The 22,866-nt window shown below is 40.9% G+C and overlaps 1 protein-coding gene across 1 annotated transcript in view; it reads right to left on the bottom strand.

The window, feature by feature from the left end:
• Positions 1-3,603: 3,603 nt before the first annotated feature.
• Positions 3,604-22,866, bottom strand: part of LOC149184640 (uncharacterized) — a 33,152-nt gene continuing 13,889 nt past the window's right edge. The window contains exons 2-3 of the mRNA XM_089417638.1: positions 4,687-8,201; positions 3,604-4,578 (exon numbers count right to left, since the gene is read on the bottom strand). Of these exons, the coding sequence (XP_089273764.1) occupies positions 3,819-4,578; positions 4,687-8,201 (4,275 nt within the window). The 3' untranslated portion in view covers positions 3,604-3,818. The remainder of the gene's footprint in view (positions 4,579-4,686; positions 8,202-22,866) is intronic.

Below are 22,866 nucleotides of genomic sequence, written 5' to 3'. Positions count from 1 at the left end.
CTTAGCATCCTTTGTCAAGAACTGAGCAGCTACCTTCACCTTTGTCTCATCATCAGATAGACCCAATCGTTCCAAGTATTGCTCCATGTCCCATAGAAAGTTGCCAAGAGTTTTCGCACTCCTTGTACCATCATAAGATTCCGGTTCCTTGACTTTCACATGAGGCACTCCTCCACCTGAGTTATGCCTCACGACCTTCTTCAACACCGCGATCTCATCTCTGGCTTCGTCAAGAGATTTCTGCAAGTCCACGATCTCTACCAAACCTCGATCTCTTGCCTCTTCAATCTCCTTGACCCTTACTTCAAGTTGTGTACACAAAAGATCAGTGTACTCGTGTTGAGTCTGGAGTTCATCGAGCTCTTCCTTCATCTTCGAATTGGCCTCTTGATCTTTCACGACCAAGTCCATCTTCTTAGTCCAGTAAGCCTCTAAGTCCTCCATTCTTTCCAACACCTTTTCAATGAATGCCATAGTAGCATCCTTCGCACCATGACTAGACCCAACCTGAGATTCACCTGCCATTTCTAACAGTTTCCTTCTTTGCGATCTAGTTTCCACCATCCAACAACTTCACCAAGTTGCCTGCAACCTGAACCAGCCCTTGTTCCACTTGTATGTGAAATAGCTTCCTTCACCTGCAAGTACCTGCTTCACTATCACCACTTTCCAAGTCCCCAAGTGTATACACACCCGCACTTCGTCACGAGCAACCTTGCTCTGATAAGCTCTTCACCGAGCTCTGATACCAACTGTCACGCCCCCAGGCCGGTGATAGTCTTTCAACCGTGCTTGGCGAGGTGCGGCACCACCGAACACTTTCTTTTCACCAATACTTATGTTCGTGGACTACGCCTAACCACTTATCCTACTTAGTTTGTGTTTCGCAACCAAGTAATTATTATGTTTCCTTTATACCAATGAACACCCATACACATTCATTATCAACAGCAATTATACATGAGAACACAATTGCACAGTATAAAGGGAGGGGCAACTCCCTGAACAATGAGTTTGCCCGAATAATATATTATACAATCTTTCAATATTACAAAGCTTTACAAGTATACTTGGAAACACCAAGTTTCATACTTAGCCAATTTTACAACTTCATCACACCACTGTGTGATAACCAAGATTTCCTTGCCCAAGTCGGGCGGGCGCGCCCTCACACGAGCTGCCTTCCGCACTTCACAACCGAACCTTGTTTCGTGCACGACGGGCGGGTGACTCCACCAAGTCACCAAGACACCCTCTTTGCACAACCGGCTTCACCAACGTTCCACTGTTCACCCGGCTTCACCAACGTTCCACCGTTCACCAACTTCGCACCGACGGGTGACTTCACCAAGTCTCCACCGTTTACCAACCGGCGGGTACTCCTACCCATGCCCTCACCCAAAACCGAGACAACGCGTTACCTCCGTGCGGCCTTGCCCAAGAGTGGGCGCATCACCGATCTGCGCCTTCCCTTCTATTGCTGCGGCTACACTTAGTCCTGCACACTTCTCCTTTGTTAGTCTATGATGAGCGAAGTTTGTTGTTGCAAATGACTCCACGCATTGTTTTATATATAAGGTGCGTTGGGCAAGTCTTGAGCTACCCAGGCCGACTTGCCAATGCCCTACACTTCCATCGCAAAACGCCCTCCAACATAGTCGGCCTTCGTTCCAAGTGTAGGTCGGCCCATGGGTATGGTTACACGCTCCCCACGCCTTATAAAACCAAGTCGCTCCCCTTTCTTGTGCGCATTATTACATGTGTTCATCGCATATTAAGTCAGAGCTCCTACTTCACATATTTTCCTTTGTTCAAGCCGCTTGTTCACCAAGTCAACTTTGCACATCGTGCCGGAGGGCGTGCCAAGGACCGCAGGCCCTTACACAAGGGGTTGGAGCTCCCTTCCAGTAGCAACTAAAAAACGAGTGAAGGTTGGAGCCTTCAGTAGACCGACGTCTACGTACTAGTAAACATATCGACTAGTACAAGAGTCAGGGGGTTGTAGCTCCCTTCCAGTGGTAGTTGGAGAACGAGAGAAGGTTGTAGCCTTCTGCAAGTGGGTGCCTATGCACTGGTATGAGTTTGCGCCAGTACAAGATTGTAAACAGGTTTTTCTTATATTAAAGGAAGATAGCAGCAGGTGGTTTTTGTCCCGCATTGGGTTTCCACCTTATATCATGGTGTTCATGTGTGTTTCTTATGTGTGATGATCTGTTATGTTTTTACTGCACCTGGTTACTGTTTATATGGTTAATGAAGTTCTGATGCACTGATTAAAGATCAACATATGATGAATTCACTGAATCATAAGTTTACTGGATATACGCTAGTTGCATTAAACACAGTTGCATGTACACACAGGTTCCCTTAACTGAAGTAGCGCATATTGTTGGGTATACGAACAAAGTCCCACATTGATTAGAAGTGGTAGAAGTGGGAAGGATCATGGGTATATAAGGATGAACAAATATCTCCATTGGTATGAGGCCTTTTGGGGTAAAGCCCAAAAACAAACCCATGAGGGCTTAGGCCCAAAGTGGACAATATCATACCATTGTGGAGATATGTGGTGTCTAGAGTCCCAACAAGTGGTATCAGAGCCAAGTTCGAGGTTACCCAAGTGGATGAATCCTCGGAATGCTGAACAAAGATGGTGAGCCCCTGTAAGCCTGTGGATGAGCTCGGTTAAACAGGCGGTGTGCTCCGGATTCTTCATGGACGTGTCTTGTTCTCCAACACGGTGAAGAGGAGTTGACCTGGGATGGAGCAAGCTCTCGAGACAGGTGGTGCTACCATGTAAGGCGTGTGTTTCCAACGCATTGGAGCGGAGAATCCTAGTTGGTAGAGAGGGGAGAATCCTGCGGATGGTTTGAGGGGAGGCTCGATGGTCCTTTGTTCGAGGGGAGGATTGTTGGGTATACGAACAAAGTCCCACATTGATTAGAAGTGGTAGAAGTGGGAAGGATCATGGGTATATAAGGATGAACAAATATCTCCATTGGTATGAGGCCTTTTGGGGTAAAGCCCAAAAACAAACCCATGAGGGCTTAGGCCCAAAGTGGACAATATCATACCATTGTGGAGATATGTGGTGTCCAAAGTCCCAACACATATGAATCTGATTATGGAAATGAAAAAATTATTTGCTAACATTGATTCACCCCCTCTCAATATTATTTCCAACAATTGTTAGCATGATCATAATACAATCCAAACTAAAAAATTCTAACTGTTGCACCTAATACCTACATGGTTTTATATTTTCCACCAAAATATGTCATGTATGGTTTTTACTATCGAGACCGCATATTCTTTTCCCTCTATTTCAAATATTATTATATATATTCAAAAGGTAAAAAAAACCATACTGCTATCCGCGTGTTATTTGCACCTTCTCGTGGAAACGTATTTGTTGGAATTAAAACCAAGGTCACTCACCAAAAAGATAGCAATACAAAAACCAAACTCACTGACCAAAAATAGCAAAACCAAAACCAAACCCTGCAAATGAGAAGTTAAAAATTACCGTGGTTTTTGTACATCTGCACATGGGTTTGTACGAAAAATATATGCACTTTAACCAAAATACCGAATCACAACGACTGCAGGACACTTAAGGAGTACAGTACATCAGACCACCACCGTCTTAGCAGGATAGTAAAACTGCTGGGAGTTAAATAGTAATAGTTTAAATTACAGAGTCACTTTAACCAAAATACCGAATCACAACGACTGCAGGACACTTAAGGAGTACAGTACATCAGACCACCACCGTCTTAGCAGAATAGTAAAACTGCTGGGAATTAAATAGTAACAGTTTACATTACAGAGCACCACCGATTGCCTGTAGCATCTGCATCACTGTTTTCCGAACTGTGAGACATTCTTTCCAGTATGGCCTTGCAATCTGGGCATTCAGATGTTTGCATTGCTCCTCGACATTCACCCACCACGTAAAAATGGTCATTCTGGCATTTATACCAGTGCCCTCTTTCTCCCATCTCCTTACCCTTAACATCAATTACATGTCGTTTAGCATGATACACGAATATCAGATCCCCTTTGATTTCCGCAGTCTTTTCATGACCAGGGTTTCTCCGCAGAATAAGGTCGCAAATCGCCAACCCAGTAGCCAAGTCATTCTGAACAGAACAGACCAATACCCATTGGAGAAGTGCGTCAATGGCTAACTCATTATCTGCTATTTTAGAATCAAGGTTTTTGTTGGTTGAATCAGATTTCAGACCAAGTTTTGGAAGCTTTGCCATCATGATTTTCTTATAGGTGCTCTGCTCTATGATAAAACTGAGATGTGGTATTGCTTCCGTATCGGCACGCAACCCACAGAGAGCACACGCCTGTCCAAGATGAGCTTCAAGAAGCCCTGGATTGCTGCTCAGACCTTCCATGAACTCTTGTCTCGCTGCCAAATATTTTTTCACCTTTAGCATATCGTTCCCTCGCTTCACTTTTTGGAATCCAATAACTCGCTTCTTCACTTCTTCAATCTGTTGCAACTTTGTCTTCACAATGTTTGAATATCGCAGCGTTCTTCTGATAGGCGAACTACATTCAGGACTGCGTAGCAAAGAAATTCAGAAGGTTCATATATTAATTAGAATAGAAAGCCATTGCACAAAAGAAATATTTAATTGTCATATTTATATTACAAATAGCAGAACTTACCACTGCTTTAGCTTCACTGCAGTAGCACCTGCATTGTCCATGTCCATATAAGTATCGAGCACACTAACTTCAAATATATGTCCACATTCTACGAGCTCCACAAACCTGGCAGATGGATCACACTTGTCTAGAGCCACCAGCGTACTGTGATGTGAATTCTTGTGAGCGCAAACCCTGCAAACCCTGGGGCAGGGCTCCCCGCATAGACCTAGGCAAGGATGCCCACACTTTAGAGTTTTTGGGCAGGGTTGGTTGCAACGAGGCCTGGTGCATGTTTCATGGCAGGGGAGATCACAAGTATGATGCTCGCACTGCCATTCGCATTTTGCCATGCAAGGCGTGCATAAGCTTCCGCATATAAGACCACAGTTACTATGAAGGCAACTTTTTTGGCAAATATTTTTGCAGGGAGGACAGATCTCAGAGCAATCGGCCATGCATCTGTGGCCACATGGAAGAGACCTGAAGCACCGTTCCATGCAGGGAATGTGTGAAGTACCTTGCTTGCATGACTTGCATGTTCCTCTGCAAATATGTTCACATCCTGGCCTCAGGACCTTACCACAGGGCTGGTCACAAATGAATTTACAGGGGTCTTCATAGCATAGCAACTCTGCCTGATGTCCACATGGCAAGGCTTTGATGACATTTACTTTACAGGGTCCGCAAGGTCTTCCACACTTTTGTTTACATGGATGACCGCAATGAAGTCGAATTGAACATAATTCGTTGCAGATGATTCCCCTGAGAGGAGTGGAGCAAGGAAGAGTTATGCGGTGGCAACATCTAGGTTGAAGACTCTTCGAGACAGGGATCTGGCAAGGAGGACAATATGTGGGGAAATGGCATATCTTCGGGCACTGATGACCACATGTCTCGAATTTCTTCGGACAAGGCTTGGGGCATATGATTGAGTCATGGTCAGATGGATGACACTGCCTAGGACAAGCATGGCCGCATTTTAACTGATATTCACATGGTCTTCTGCAACCTCCGTCCTCCATTCGTCTGAAATCTTCGGCTACAGAGACTTTTATTTCTGTTTGTGGATGCCTTTGGCAAGTCAGTGTTAATGCCGGTCCAATCGAATTGGAATTCTCTAATTTCTGAATTATTGACTCCCACAGAGTACTTTTAGATGCTAGAAGCTCTGCATTGCCAAAGATGTAAAGCCCTGTCTTGGCTCTCGACAGTGCCACGCAGACCCTGTTCACTGTCTTGAGAAACCCAATATTTCCTCTTGACCCTCCAATTCCGAGCATTTTATTGCTCCTCACCAGAGACAATATTATAATATTGGATTCTTCTCCCTGATAATTATCCACAGAACAAACTCGAGGAGTAGGTGAAGTGACATCATCTAACTTCTCGTTTTGGCTTTTCCTGGGGCACAGGCGGTCACTGAGATGTGTTTGAATTTCAGTCATCTGGCCTTTATACATTGTCAGAATTGTAATGTCGGTGTTCTTATATCCTTGTCTCAGAAGATAAACACAAAGTTCCACTGCAAGCCGCGCTTCGCTTACGTTAATCTTGCTGGTGGTATCTGAGACCTGGGATTCCATGGCTTGATGATCTAAGAAAAACACATCACTTTTAATTCCTTTGATGTTTTCATACTTGCTCACGCTACAGTGGTCCTGCAATGAAGGATAGATATCAGATATTAATCTTGAAATTTCGGGCCTCATTCTTCTTTGGCATCTTAGGGTCACATGCTCGATCCCTCCGCTTATCAATCTCTCAAACAGGGAGACGTCCAATTTGTATTTGGTGCCTAATTCATATTCGGTAAGAGAAGGACGCAACTGCAAGTGATCGCCAAGGAGAATGAGATGTTGGGTGAAGGAGCTGATGCAGGGCAGAACATGGGCCTCCAAAACCTCGGCAGCCTCTTCTATCACCACTATTTCTGCTCGCAATGCCTGGAGAAGGTCATAATTTTTAGCAGCCCAAGTGGTTGTCATTCCAACAACTTTTGCTTCTCTTAAAATTTTGAGGCTGATCTTATGATCATGTTGAAGTAGCCCATCACATACTTCTCTGTATCTCTCAGATAGAGGATGCAGTTCCTCCTCAGCCCTTTCCTTGGCTTTCTGCAACCAGTGATTATGCAGCTTGATCCTTGATTTTTGGGGCAACAGCCATAAATCCTGGGAACTAAGTATGTTGTCCAGAGATGCATCTGCTGAAGAAGATTCATTCGACACTTTCTGCTTCCCTTTACGTTTCCCACCGTCTTTATCAGTTACTAGTTCATCTCCCGTCCCTTGCAACCATTCCTCTTCTATTGTCTGATCATTAACTGAATCCTTGCTATAGAGAGATACAATTTGCTGTTCTGAAGCTATACCCAATAGCATCCCCCTGGAGATTTGCGTTGCTCTCAGACAAATTGTACACCTTTTGATCTGCTCTTCCACATTCCTTTTAGTACTCATTAGTTCTCCGTGTCTATCACGAAGTGCTCCAGAAGTACTGGTACCACGTTTGAGCACATTCAAGCTTCGCTTCAACATAATTTGATTTTTTGATCCGCCACCGACTCGAACAATATTATTTTCTACGGAATAAATGGATTCAAGGAACTGATCCAGTGCATGGTTGGTATAACAGATGACCAGAATAGGACCGCACTGGATGTTAGATAGGAGGATTCTGGCAATTTTTAAGCCGACGAAGGTTTTCCCAGTTCCAGGAGGGCCCTGAATAATGGCCAGCCTCTTTGTCAGGCCCAGCTTCACGGCTTCCATCTGGCTTTCATCTAGATTGGAATTCCACTGAGGCCATTTCTGCAAGATGTGGATTGTGCTTCTGCCCAAATAATTTTGGATCCTTGGAAATGCACATTCTAGATTATATGCATCCTTTAATTGCCTCTTTTTCAGATAACCTGGCTCCATAGGCTGAGGTTCTAATGATAGAAAGTGCTCCCAAAAAGGAAGCTCTTTCATTTCTGGCCGTTGAAGGCATTTCAAAACATGGACATAGGTTTCATAGTATGCAGTTGACTGGATAATTTCATAGGTTTTGTTCTTTTCCAAACTCTCAAAGTTACCTTCTATCAGCTTCAAAGCAACGCTTCCCTTCTCGAGGCTTTTGCTGTCTGCGTCCTTGACAATTCCCCATACAAAGTTCCGAAATCCATCGGAGGAAATGCACAGCAGCGAGCCAGACATCATTTCTTTGGATGAGCTTGAATCTGCTGCCTTCTCCTTTGTTGTTTTTAAAAGCATGCAGTGCTCCAGCCCTTGATTCCCACATTGGATTCCGGTAAATTTTACTTTCTTGTATATAGTGATATTATCTGGAACTGTGTTCTTGCGGAGACCTTGAATAGCACGTCTAAGTGAGGCGAAGCAATCCTCACGAAGCAGACGAAAGTGGGTGGACAAGTATTCGTCAATACTGTTGTAAGTCTGGCATATTCGGTTGATAGGCAATGGTTCTGGACTCTGGGAAGATATTTCATCTTCAGTTGGTAAAATTGGGAAACTCGCCACGTCTGTCGATCCCTGTGCATAACCATCTAGCGATGAGTGTTTTCTTAAAATTATCTTGGATACAATGTAAAGCAAATTTATAACAAATCTTCGTGAAATTTTAGAATTTGATGGCTAATCTTTGAATTCAATGATCTATTTTAAATACAGATATTAGATTTAATATGAATTATTCAATTTTTTTTTCAGAGGAAAAAAACTAGCATAGATTTATATTAAGAAAATATAAAGATCTGCAATACATAATAAGTTTTTGAAAGCAAAAGAGATGTCCAAAAACAAATATTAAATATAAGGACAGATTTTCCCAGTTCATCAAAATCTAAAACAGAAACATAACCATATCTACTTATCCGATTTGATACAAAATTATTTTGCCGCAGAAGAAACAAAAACAACTAAAGATTGCATGATAATACACATTCATATAGAGACAAAGGCACAGTGAGCTCGCGGCCTTGCCATGGATGAGAGTCACATTCCATTGATACTGAAATCCTGTATGAGGAAGGAGATTCCAATTCTTTACCTTATAACATTCTAGAAATAATTAATATTTCTAAAATTTACAATCATTATAAATATTTCCAAAATTTGTAATCTATTTAATTAAGCCCAAACGCTGCAAAACATTTATTTAAAATAATTTGTTTAGTGTTACAAGAAAATAGAACAATTTAATTGGGAGCAATTTCCAAATTAATTTAGAATAAAAACAATTTCCAAAATTACAACAGAATATATTTTAATTATATTACAACCCAACTAAAATACTATTATAATGATATAAATTAAATTGTTAATAAATACGGTCAGTTATATGCCATATAATTTATCTACTATTTAAACCAATAACTTTGAAAAACCATTTGAAAAAGGAGTTGTCTATAATGTGACTTTTTGAAGATTTCGGTGACGGAATCCGGCGAAGAAATTGAGGTCAAATCTTGATTTCTTGCAGTTAAAATGGTTTTTTAACTGCATATTTGGATTCAGCACCCTGAAAAACCCTGAAAAACCCCTGGATGCTTTCATTGTGCAGAAACTAACTATCAAACATGCGATTCCAATAATTCTTGCCGGATTTCGACCGGAAAAATCCGCCGAAAGGCTTTCAAAAAGTCGCGTTATAGACAACTCCTTTGAAAAACCAGTCTTGAGTGCGTTCTTTGATGTGCACGTTTCTCAGTAACAGGACCACTTCAACGGCAATTCAGATCAGCAGAACCCCATTCCTCACTTCACTCAAGCGTCTAACAATGGAACCTGCGGGCCTTCATCCAGATTTTCCAGGTTTTGGAAAAAAATCGCTGAATTTATGCAATTTGAGGGCTGTTCGAAGAAGGGAGTCTCAGAAAAATTGAAGGCCGCGAGACACATGATTGACATAAATATGAGGGATTTGTTGAATAAATCAAACCCAATCGGTAACCCGAGAATTTGTAACTTAAACGCTGAATTAGTTTTGAAAGGGCGTGTGACAGAGGGCCAAATCTCTGTAAAAGAAGCATATTCATATATTACACAGAGGCGAAGGATTCCAAAGACTGATTCCTGGATAATTCGAATGTGACGGTGGGAGTTGCCTTTGAAACTTAAATGTTTCATGTGGCTCTTGTTCCATATGATGATCACCTTGCTCGTAGGGGTGGGTATTTGCTATCTGTGTGGCAGGGCGAATGAAGAGGTGACACTTTTTTTCTTGTTTTTTTTCAGAAGAAAAAACCCTGTTTTTTTATATTAGTAAAAAGACCAGTATATACATCTAATGAAAATGGATAGTCCAGAGACAACTAACAGGCCAGGCAGACAAAAGATGTGTCATGGCCATACAGACACACTTTTTTCTTGCTTGCCCATTTGTTGTTTCTATATGGGCAAGAGGTATTAGTGTTTCTCAAAATTTATGTAAGAATATTAGTTGTGTCATGGCCATACAGACACACCTTTTTCTTGCTTGCCCATTTGTTGTTTCTATATGGGCAAGAGGTATTAGTGTTTCTCAAAATTCATGTAAGAATATTAGTTGTATCATGGTCATATAGACACACTTTTTTCTTGCTTGCCTATTTGTTGTTTCTATATGGGCAAGAGGTATTAGTGTTTCTCAAAATTCATGTAAGAATATTAGTTTAATCCATAGCAAAGAAAGTCAAAATGAATTAACGTATAGGTCAATAATATATTTGAGTAATGTTTGTAAGTCTAGCTCAGACTTAGACCAGTGGACGAGTTAACATATAGGTCGTGATTAAGGAGAGGTGTCAGAATAATAATCATAATAATCATGACTCTATTCATGCTACGGTGATGACCGTTGGTCTGCAATAGTCGGCAAGTTTAGCTAAAAAAATGAAAGTCAGTGAAATTTACTGTTGAATCTCCGACTCGTTTATGTATAAATTACAATCATTAGAATGCAATCGTCAAGCTCTCTATGTGAGTTTTATTTTCTGATATCTCAAAGAGACTTGCACTGCACCTCTATTGCCATGTGTCTCTCTCAGTGGATTGAGGGCCAAAAAGAATATTTGATGCTTCATTTTTTCATCTTTTTGGGGTATATAGAAGAGTAGGTATGCTAAAATTTTGGAACAAATAGTCCCTGATGTGCGATATACATGTTCGAAGATTTTGGCTTCCTTTCAGGGAATCGGGCCTGCAGACTGAAGCCTAATGGGAATATTTGTTCATTTTGGGTAATTGTGTTGTCATGGTCGGTGGGGTATTTTGATGGGGCATCATCTGGTGGGCAATGCAGATGCGAGGCTTATATAGTTCTGAAGTAGGGCTAATCTTATCAGTTTTGCTGGTATTGTTGTATAGGTTCAAACAACATGACAAAGATGTTTTCTCTTTGGGAGTTTTACGATGGGTTAGCTGGCTGGAAATTAAAGAGATTGTGATTGCTAGTGATTCCAAATCGGTGATTGAGTGGGCTTAGGGACATTCCAGATTTGGGAGTCCTTCTCTTTTCCACTGGATGCAACATATCATAAGTTTGTAGGCGCAATTCAATCACATCACATTCACCCATGTTTTCAGAGAACCGAACATGGTGGCCGATTCCGTCTCCAAACGTTGTTTATCTTCCCAACCAGGCGTAATCAGGTTCCAACACTATGTTGAAGGCTCACTCTGCAGGGTTGGGAGTTTCTCTTTATAGAGGTCGCAGAGTCGGTCCTTTCTCTAATCACAGCACTAGTGCATTCTATGCTTTGGTCTTTTAGGAATTAGTCATGTTTTCTGTTTTTATTTTTTGCATTTATAGGCCTTTACTACCACAGTGGCAGTTATTTTTGTATCAGTTCATTAGCACATAGAAGAAGGTTTATGCATTGGGCAGACATAGAGATTGAGGTCACATAGTAGTTATGTGTGATTCGCATGTTCCTCTTGCTTTCAGTTTTTGTTAGAAAAATTGAGAGAGGGCATAGAGAAATTAAAACACATAACCAATCACACTTCACTGTTTTATTGATCACAAGAGATACAAATATAAAAAAACATAACACATTGACTTTGACACATCTAGATTATGACTCCAACTCATAACATAGTAATCAACAACTTCTAGACTGACACTTTGGAACTTACAATGACAACTCACAACAACACATGGAAGCATTACTTCCAACACCCTCCCTTAATGCTTACATGAAAAACACATATTACAACAACAAGGAAAATATGTCTCACTGGTCTTCATCAACACTCACATCCACTCTGGAATCTCGCAAACACCATTCTTTCACCACCACATCTTCGAGTTGTTACTTGATCTCCATTTAAAATGTAACTGCCTCTAACCATTGTTGATGAACTTTGCAAGATCAACAATATTGACAATTCGGCTTGTCAAGGCTTTCGCGATAAGAGCTGTCAAGTAATGAACCATCCTATGGACCAACCACCATCCGTCGGATATTTCGCTTTTGTCTATTTGTCAGTTGCTAGGATGGGAGGTCTTGATCAAACAACTTGACATTACTAACACACAAGAATTGATGTTTTGGACACCGAAGCTTCCAGTTTAAGAACCACAAACCCTTTTTATAACCAATAAAAACACACAAGAATTAATGTTTCGGGCACCTGATCTGAAATCACTCCTTGGTGACCTCAGGAAATTAATGAAGGTATTACAGACTCATGTGCTGGTGTGTGTGTCTATGTTATCTTGTGCAACGGATTGATAAGATTGCGAAATACACAGACACTTGAAACAGTAAGAGATCACAGTAAGCAAACATAAACACAACAAAATTTAATAAGGAGTTCACCCAATCCTCCTGGGCTACGTCTCCTGGTCTAGCCTTCAGTGGTGGCCTTTTTATTATGTTTTTAAAGTAGAGTCTTACAATAAGGAGCTCAATCTGAGTCTCACTTGACAGAGGATGATTAGTAGGATGGCACTTGGAATTCCCAAGTCCTTAGAGTTCACAGACTCCCCTTACCGAATTTCGACCTCAATTGGTCTATGTCTGCTCGATGCTTCCCTTACTCTGATGGTCAGCTCGACTTCTCTGTCCTCTGCAACTTTGCCTCTCTTTCTATGTCTCTTGGCCTTCGGCTTCTTCACTGCTTCTCTGCCTCACTGTCTGTCCTGTCTCTATCAGCTCGTGGCTTTAAAGCTAGTTTGTTCCTTCGACTGTTTGTTTCGACTTCCCGGCTCTCTGGATCGCCTACCGCTGTCCGCTGGGACTCCTCTACCCTGCATCATCATTGCTGCGTAACGCTTTGCAGAGAGGTGGCCACCTGTCTCCTTGCGAACTGAGTCTCAGTTCTTCCTGGACGGTCATTTTTTTTTTTTTTCCCAGATGCCTGTGAAACAGATCCTTCTGTCGATTCATTGGTCAAATCGGACTTCAAATCTTATGCGTCGCAGTTTATTTCTCCCTCAGGTCCGGTCATCCATCGAGTTGAACCTCCGCCATTGATCTGGAGCCCCCAGATCCCACGGTCTTCGCTTATATCGCGCGGTTGAGTTGCTCGACCGTTAATCTACGATGTAAGCGGTTTCTCTCTCTCCCCGCCGGACACGCATCACTCGGTGTATGGAATCGCTGGGTCCTCGGCCAAACCCACTTACCGCCCGAAATGCCTTTGATATTCCGCCAGTTTTGAGCGCGGGACCTGCCTTGTCGGTTTTAGCGCTTTCCCATGGTTTTCTGGTTTTCCCTTGTGACCGAGCACTCGGGGCCTTTCCTTCTCGAGGGGTTTTTCCTTTGCGCTAATCGCGTATCAGAAACAACCTCCATTTCCGGATCTGAGCTTCCCAATTGCCATTTTTGCGCCATGCGTGGTCTCCATGGGCCAACGGTCAGCGCGCTTTGACTGAAGGTCCTCGTTGCTCTGTGCTGGCTGCAAATTGCCATTATTCAGAGGTTATTTTTGATAGCTATAAGATTTCTTGAAGTCTGTCATTCATTCTTAACAATCATGGAATTGTTTGAGGATCCAATTCGGATCATGGCCTTCCCACTGAAAAAGCTTTTGGACCACCAAAAGTTGGTTTTCAAGCATCGACTAAGTGAGGATACAACTTTCTCACCTGTCTAATCTCTATCCATTTTGCACTGCTTGGCTTTGAACCCCTGAGCCCAATTCTGAGGTACTCAACATCTCCCCTGCGCGTCGTTCTCACCTTCTTGTCCAGAATTGTGTCTTCCTACAATTCATTAAGATATTCAGGTAACAGGTCATCAATAGAAGACAATTGACTCTGCTCTTTAGGATCTTCAATTAACGAAGGTTCAAATAGTCTCAAGCTGTCTACATTGATGACTGAGTAGATGTGCATATAATTGGCAAATCAAGGCGAAAAACATTCTCACCAATTTTGTCAAGGATCCTGAAAGGTCCATACCTTATTGGTTTTAGCTTTTTACCTTCACCTTGCATCCTATCCTTACTGATATACAGCCAGACTTGATGACCAACTTGAAAACTATGCTACATCCGATGCTTGTCATGCCTTGCCTTGTATTTGGCCTGGATCTTTTCCAGCTGTTCTTGTACTACCTGATGGATCCCTTGAATTTGTTCAATGAATCTAGTTACCTTGTCCACATCGCTGTGTCCATCAACTGTTGTGTCCTTACCAAAGACAAAATCCAAGGAAGACCTTGGTGTGAAACCAAAACAGGGCTCTAAAGGAGATCTCTGTGTGGAAGAATGTTTGGCTTAGTTGTAAACATGCTGCACATAACACAAATGTTCATCCCAAAGCTTGGGATGTTTGCTGCAATATCCCCTGAGCAACTGGATCATTGCCCTGTTGACTACTTTTGTCTGGTCATCAGTTTGTGGATGGAAAGTTGTGCTTTTCTTCAGTTTGGTGTCCATCAGTTACCACAAACTTGACCAAAACTTCCCCACAAATCTGGTGTCTCGATCAGATATAATGGAAGGGGGTAATCCAAAATGAACCCATACATGTTGAAAGAACAGTTTTGTAGTTTGTTCAGTTGTAATCTGTTTATTACAAGGTATCAAGATACACATTTTGTTGAACCTATCCACAACAACATACAGATAATCATGACCCTTCCTAGATTTAGGCAGTCCTCCAACAAAGTCCATGGAAACACTTTCCCAAGGATGAGAAGGAACTGACAATGGAGTGTACAAGCCTAGTTTCCTATTGCTGGGCTTGCTTTTAGCACACATAGTACACCCTCTTACATATCTAGAAACTGTCTCGTTCATTTTTGGCCAATAACAAAATCTTTGTAGCTGTGCAACTATTTTTCTTACCCCAAAGTGACCTAATATTAGAGAAGTGTGTGCTTCTCAAATTATCTTTACTCTTTCAGTTTGTGGAATGCATAACTTCCCACAATGATACAAGAGTTGGTCCTTAATATGATAATCCAATTCTTCTACTCATTTGCCTTGACTTAAAGTTGCATATACATCTTTAAAGTCTATATCTTGAGCATATTGTTCAATGTAACTTTCATGTAATACAGAATTATGCTTAAGTATAGTAGATGCATTTATAATGGGTTTAGATAACATATATGCAACTTTATTATGTATGCCCTTTTTATATCTGATGACTAAATGAAACTGTTGTAGGAACCCCATCCACCTGTAGTTTCTTGATTGCTGCAACTTAGTTTTGGAGTGTAGACATTGAAGTGGTTGATGATCAGTATGGATAACTGTTTATTTTCCCATTAAGTAATGTTTCCACTTTTTCACACTCTGTACTAATGTGTACAATTCCTTATCATATGTGGGATAGTTAACTACTGCAGAGTTAAACATCTCAGAATGATAACATATGGGTTTACCGTGCTGTATCAACACTGCTCCCATGGCATAGTCACTGGCATCCGTTTGGATCTCAAACGGTCTTTGAAGATCTGGCAGTGCTAGTACTGGTGTTGTACTAATATTTTCTTTCAAGGTGTCGAAGGCTTTCTGCTGTTTGCCTCCCCACTGAAACACCTTGTTCAATCTTGTTAAAGCATGTAAGGGAGCTGCAATTAAGGAAAAATTAGAAATGAACTTTTTCCAATATTGCGCTGCTCCTAAGAAGCTTCTAACTTCTATAGCAGATTTGGGTTTAGGCCAGTTTACAATGACTGCCACCTTAGAGGGATCTATTTTCAATTCACCACCCCCTACTATATGTCCCAAATAATTCAAATATGCTTTGCCAAATTCACATTTTGAGAGTTTAACATAACGTTTTTTTCTTTTCAAAACATCTAGTGTCTGCTTAACATGCTTTAAATGTTCTTTCCATGTTTTGCTAAATATAAGAATGTCATCCAGATATACAATAACAAAATCATCAAGAAAAGGTCTGAGCACATCATTCATTATTCTCATGAAAGTAGCAGGAGCATTAATTAAGCCAAAAGGCATAACCAACCACTCATACAATCCCTGCTCTGTTTTGAAAGCAGTGTTCCATGCATCTTGTTCTACAACTCTGACCTGATGATATCCACTATGCAAGTCTAACTTGGAAAAATAAACAATTTCCTTTAACTGATCTAATAGATCATCTATGCGAGGAAGGGGATCACGATTTTTTATTGTTATTTTATTCAGTGCTTGGTAATCAATGCACATTCTCCACGAGCCATCTTTCTTTCTCACCAAAACGATTGGTGACCCACATGGTGATGTGCTAGGTCTGATGAACCCCTTCTCGAGCAACTCCTGCACCTGCTTCTTGATTTCTGCATTCTCTAAAGCGGACAACCTTTTATACCTGTGGTTGCAATGGTTGTTTCATCTCCTGAGTCCAACCCCAAATCTTTCTGAATAGCTGCAACAATCTTCTTCTTCTTGCCCTCGAACTTCTTAGGTCTCAACTCCGGATGCAGAATCCAACAGTGCTCATCATCATGCCCATCCTTCTTACAGTGAGTGCATGAAGACTTGCTTTTCTGTGCAGTGTTGGCCTTCCTCTCTTTCCATTTCTGTTTTCTTTTCTCCTTATTCTTGCTTGCAATGGGCTTGGATGATCCTCCAACCTCTGGGTTCCCATTCTTTCCTCTAGCTTCTAGATGCGTAGCTTGAATAGATACCTCATCTATACTAGTGGGATTAAACATGAGGATAGTGTGCCTCATGTAGCTGTGTAGACCATCGATGTACTTCAACAGAGTCTCAGGTGAGTCTAATGAGATTCCTAGAATCAAAGCTCTCTTCCTAAATTCTTGGGTGTAACCTTGTACACTTTGCCCTTTCAATTGGCGAAGAGTTTGCTAGCTCATCATGGCTTGCTACATGTAGGCCAATGGATAGAACTGCTTTTTGATTTCAGAAACAAATTCACTCCAGACAGAAAGAGTCTTACCATGTCTCTTCATGTCAGCTTGGGTCCTACCTTCCCACCAAACCAAGGCAGTGCCCCCAATGCGTAGGCTGTTTAGCTGAATCTTGCTCTTGTCTGAGTCAATACTCTGCACTCTGCAATAAACATCAATTTGTTTGATCCAATTGTCCAGCTTTTCTGCATTCAACTCTCCATCATATATTGGTAAATCAAATATAACATCTAGTTTAATCTAAGATGTCTTCTTTTTATGTTCAGGGCTATTAGGAGGTGTGAGAAAGTTTTATTCTTTCCCTTTGCCTTTTGAGCGGTCATGGAGGAGAGACTCTTCTTCTCCTTTATCTTGTTTGGAGCCTGATGATTCCTCATCTTTATGTTTTCTAAAGTCCTTATACATTTCCTCTACCATGGATCTCATGGCCAGGAAACTATCTATAAATTGAGGGTCTGGGCCCACAGAACCTTCCTCCGACATTTTCTTCTGAGGGTAGACTCTTCCAATTTCAGGATTAGCTTCGACCAACTCTCCTTCTCCTAATTTGAGCTTTGATCTAGTTAGCATTCAACAACTAAATCCAGCACAAGCTTGTCTAACCTTAACAACCTATAGCTCTGATACCACTTGATCTGAAATCACCCCTAGGTGACCTTAGGAAATTAATGAAGGTATTACAGACTCATGTGCTGGTGTGTGTGTCTATGTTATCTTGTGCAATGGATCGATAAGATTGCAAAATACACAGACACTTGAAACAGTAAGAGATCACAATAAGAAAACATAAACACAACAAAATTTAATAAGGAGTTCACCCAATCCTCCTGGGCTACGTCTCCTGGTCCAGCCTTCTGGCCTTTTTATTATGTTTTTAAAGCATAGTCTTACAATAAGGAGCTCAATCTGAGTCTCACTTGACAGAGGATGATCAGTAGGATGGCACTTGGAATTCCCAAGTCCTTAGAGTTCACAGACTCCCCTTACTGAATTTCGACTTCAATTGGTCTCTATCTGCTCGATGCTGCCCTTACTCTGATGGTCAGCTCAGCTTCTCTGTCCTCTGCAACTTTGCCTCTCTTTCTGTGTCTCTTGGCCTTTGGCTTCTTCACTGCTTCTCTGCCTCACTGTCTATCCTGTCTCTGTCAGCTTGTGGCTTTAAAGCTAGTTCGTTCCTTCGACTGTTCGTTTCGGCTTCCTGGCTCTTTGGATCACCTGCCGCTGTCTGCTGGGACTCCTCTACCCTGCATCATCATTGCTGCGTAACGCTTCGTAGAGAGGTGGCCACCTGTCTCCTTGCGAACTGAGTGTCAGTTCTTCCTGAACGGTCATTTTTTTTCGTTATTTCCCAGATGCCTATGAAACAGATCCTTCTGTCGATTCATTGGTCAAATCGGACTTCAAATCTTATGCACCGTAGTTTATTTCTCCCTCGGGTCCGGTCATCCATCGGGTTGAACCTCCGCTGTTGATCTGGAGCCCCAGATCCCATGGTCTTCGCTTATATCGCGCGATTGAGTTGCTCGACCATTAATCCGCGATGTAAGCAGTTTCTCTCTCTCCCCACCGGACACGCGTCACTCGGTGTATGGAATTGTTGGGTCCTCGGCCAAACCCACTTACCGCCCGAAATGCCTCTGATATTCCGCCGGTTTTGAGCGCGGGACCCGCCTTGTCGGTTTTAGCGCTTTCCCACAGTTTTCTGGTTTTCCCTTGTGACCGAGCGCTCGGGGCCTTTCCTTCTCGAGGGGTTTTGCCCAGCGATATGCAATTAGGGGTTTTGCGCTAATCGTGTATTAGAAACAGCCTCCATTTCCAGATCTAAGCTTCCCAATTGCCATTTTTCCGCCATGCGCGGTCTCCATGGGCCAACGGTCAGTGCGCTTTGATCAAAGGTCCTCGTTGCTCCATGCTGGCTGCAAATTGCCATTATTCAAAGGTTATTTCTGATAGCTATAAGATTTCTTGAAGTCTATCATTCATTCTTAACAATCATGGAATTGTTTGAGGATCCAATTCGGATCAGCACCGGGGCTTCCAATTTAAAAACCACCAATTATTTTATAACCAAAACTGAAAAAATAGAAAACTACTACAACTCACACCACAAACATACAAACTAGATAAACAAATATTTTATGACTTCATATCTAGAATGAGAACAACTAGATCTCAGATCTAGCAACCAATTACCAGATCTTGATCAACGGTTTCATGATGCGCAGGTCGATTTCACCTTAGGTCTGATCAGTCGGCCTTTCATTCAAATTAATTTACTTTTGCCTTCGCTATCGATGTCACAGGGGAATACCGTCAGCTACCTACGTTGATCAGATCTACCTCTCACATGGATTAGGAGGGAATCAACGCATCTCTCTCTAATTTGATTTCCTGGCAATTGTCTGGTCGCATTCATTAGTGTTTAACCTCTCTTCTTCCATGAACTTTTTAATAAACTTTGTGGATGCTTTGATCCGAAGGCTTTAGCTCACATTGTCAATCGACTAGCAGAGAAAAGCCGCGGGTCCAATATTTCAAAGAGGTGATACACCATTAGTGGGCAAAGTAGGTATTTTAAGGGCATGGAGCAATATTAAGGAAGCCAACAATAAGGGAGAAATAACGTTGACCAAGTTAGAAATTTAACACAGAATGGCTAAATGGCCTTTTAAACACAAAGCAACCACATCATGTACATGAGTTTCCATCTTTGTTGTGGGGAAGAAGCTGAGCGAGACACGAGATTTCTTCCTTAGCTCTAAAATAGATCTCTCAGATCTCAACCTCCGACACACAAAATTCGCTTCTGTCTTTTGCTTCCGTCTCCACCTCTTATCATTACAAATTCCACGATGGCCGATCTCTTATCCATACACTCGATCCCCTTTTTTACATCGCGAGATCTGAAATAATCCTCCTCTCTCTTCTGCATTTTTTCCCCTACAGTGGCCATTTTCACTCAAAACTTGCAGTCAGAGGAATCTTTTGAAGGTTGGCTCACAACAATTACTCCACACAACACAATCTCCAAATTTACACATACATAGAAATTTCACACTTGCAAAAGCAAAATTCACAACAAACAAAAAACAACTCTCACACACTTATAGCAATATATGTACAGAAACAATAACACTTAGGATCCCTTACATATTTTTGGCTCTCCCTTGAGAGAGCCACGCCAGTACCAACTCTAATACCATGTTAGAAAAATTGAGAGAGAGCATAGAGCAATTAAAACACATAACCAATCACACTTCATTGTTTTATTGATCACAAGATATACAAATATAAAAGACATAACACACTCACTTCGACACATTTAGATTATGACTCCAACTCATAACATAGGATTCAACAACTTCTAAATTGACGTTTGGGAACTTACAATAACAACTCACAACAACACACAAACTTACAATAACAACTCACAACAACATACGAAAGCATTACTTCCAATAGTTTTCTTTCCACCGGATTTTTGTTGCATTAATATTGAGAGACTAAAGAAAATGTAGCTAACGTTGATCCTTAATAAAAGATAGTATGTTTTTTTTCTCTTGACAAAAAGTTTTGAAACAGATACGAATAAAAAGCTTTGGAGAAAGAGTATTTTTAACTTGGTAAATCTAAATTATCTATATATTTTTTCAAAAATAAAAATTCTACGAGCCTAAATACACCAGGCCAACTTACAATGCGGATAGGTGGCCAACCGACTTGGTTTCTCTCCGGGACAAGTTGAGGTCACCTAGCCAATCTATCTGGTGTAAATTTGCCTATGTTTGAATAGAAAATGAAAAGTCCTGCCAAACTTAACAAAAATAAAAAAAATACACCAAACTTATCTTATCTGCTTAAAAATAAAAAGCATAAAACCGTGTGAGTGTGTTTTGATGTCATTAAATCTTAAATTGATTTAAAAATAGATTTTTACATGATACTAAATATAGAGGTGAAGGATGATAGATCCATGATAGTGTACTGTATTTTGATTCCATGAAGTGAACACAGTATTCATTGATCGCTAGAATGACTCTTACCTGGTATTGCTCCTCAGACTTTGAAAGTTGCTGAAGCCTTTTCATTTTATTTCGATATTCAATGAGCTTGCAAAATTGTTGACACAGTTAAACTTTTCAGCACCCTCTGGAATCTCATTAATTGCTTCTCTAAGAGTCTCAGCTGGAAAGAACCTCCATCCGTCCTCTGTTTGATTCTACATCTCTTCCAAAAGATGAAGAAAGGGCCATAAATCCTTGGGCTTCGGCTCCATCATGGCTCTGACATGGGATTGAACCTGTGTGAGAAAAGCCGACCCCAGAAATGCTCCGTATATTTTATTGGTATCAAACTTTTCACACTGATCTTTCAGTTTTTGTTAGAAAAATTGAGAGAGAGCATAGAGAAATTAAAACACATAACCAATCACACTTCGTTGTTTTATTGATCACAAGAGATACAAATATAAAAGACATAACACACTGACTTTGACATGATGACCTCCTTAGAGTTTTACTGCTTTCATCCTTCTTTATGCTTTGTGGAGTCTCTTATTCTCTTCTTGGAGTGTCATGATTGTTGGATGCTTCCTGCTCTTGAACCTGTACATGTTCCTGTACCTATTGATGTACCTGTTCCTATCCCTATTCAAAACTTGCTTCTATTTTGACATAATCATCAATATCATGCCATACACCCGTGTTATTCATTTTATCACCTTCATCTACATTTTCATGAAACACCACATCCCTACTTGCAAGCAATCTATGTGAACTAGGATCAAACAACTTGTATGCCTTTTGATCATCACAATAACCAATGAATGTGCACTTAATTGATTTTGCATCAAGTTTTCTTCTTTCATCTTTTGGAATATGTGCAAATGCCTTGCATCCAAAAACTCTTAAATGATTCACTTTTGGTTTATATCCATAAAATGCTTCAAAAGGTGTTTTTAGATCTAAAATTTTGGTTGGACTCCTATTTTTCAAATAAACAACAATATTAATGGCTTCAGCCCAAAAACCATTAGAGATATTTTTACCTTGAAGCATGCTTCGTGCACATTCCACTAGTGTTCTATTTTTTCTCTCAGCAACTCCATTTTGCTGAGGTGTATGAGACATTATATATTTTTGTAGAATCCCATGAATTTTGCAATATTGATTAAAAGGTCTTGATTTGTATTCCCCCCTGATCAGATCTGAGAATTTTGATGTATTTCCCAGTTCGTTTTTCCACCATGTTTTTGAATTCCTTAAAGTACTCAAAAACATCATTTTTATTTCTTATGAAATAGACCCAAGTGTATCTAGATCTATCAACAACAAAAATAAGAAAGTACAATGCTCCTCTAAGAGATCTAGTTTGCATAGGTCCACATATATCAGTACGAATTAATTCAAGTATTTCTCTTTGCCTTTTTTTCTTCATGTACAGGAAATTCCTCTGTATGTTGTTTTCCAAGTGCACATCCTTCACATTCAACATGATTATTCTTCATAACAGGAAGACCTTCAACCATTGTTTTTCTTTGAAGTAACATTAAATCATTATGATTTAAATGCCCATACCTTTGATGCCATAACTTTTCTGTTGACATTGTTGTAGATGCCAATGCTTGATGCCCTGTCCTCGTCACATTCAGCTTATACAAGCCTTCGACTCTAGGACCTATGGCAATAACCTTGTAGCGATCCTGGATATCTTTAACAACACACTGTCATTTGAAAAAATCCACCTTTAGATCTTGATCAACAATAGTAGAAACAAAAATTAAATTCGTTTTGATACCAGGAACATACATCACATCATGGATCTGTCTCTCTTTTCCACTAGGTAACATCACACCTATTATTCCATAACCTTGAACTTGAAGG

This window comes from Pinus tabuliformis, chromosome 3_2, assembly GCF_031772625.1.
Source record: "Pinus tabuliformis cultivar Carrire ecotype Pingquan chromosome 3_2, CPIR1, whole genome shotgun sequence".
Taxonomy (NCBI): Eukaryota; Viridiplantae; Streptophyta; class Pinopsida; order Pinales; family Pinaceae; genus Pinus; species Pinus tabuliformis.
Note: the sequence above shows the minus strand (reverse complement) of the source record. Positions and strands in the feature narration are given on the sequence as shown.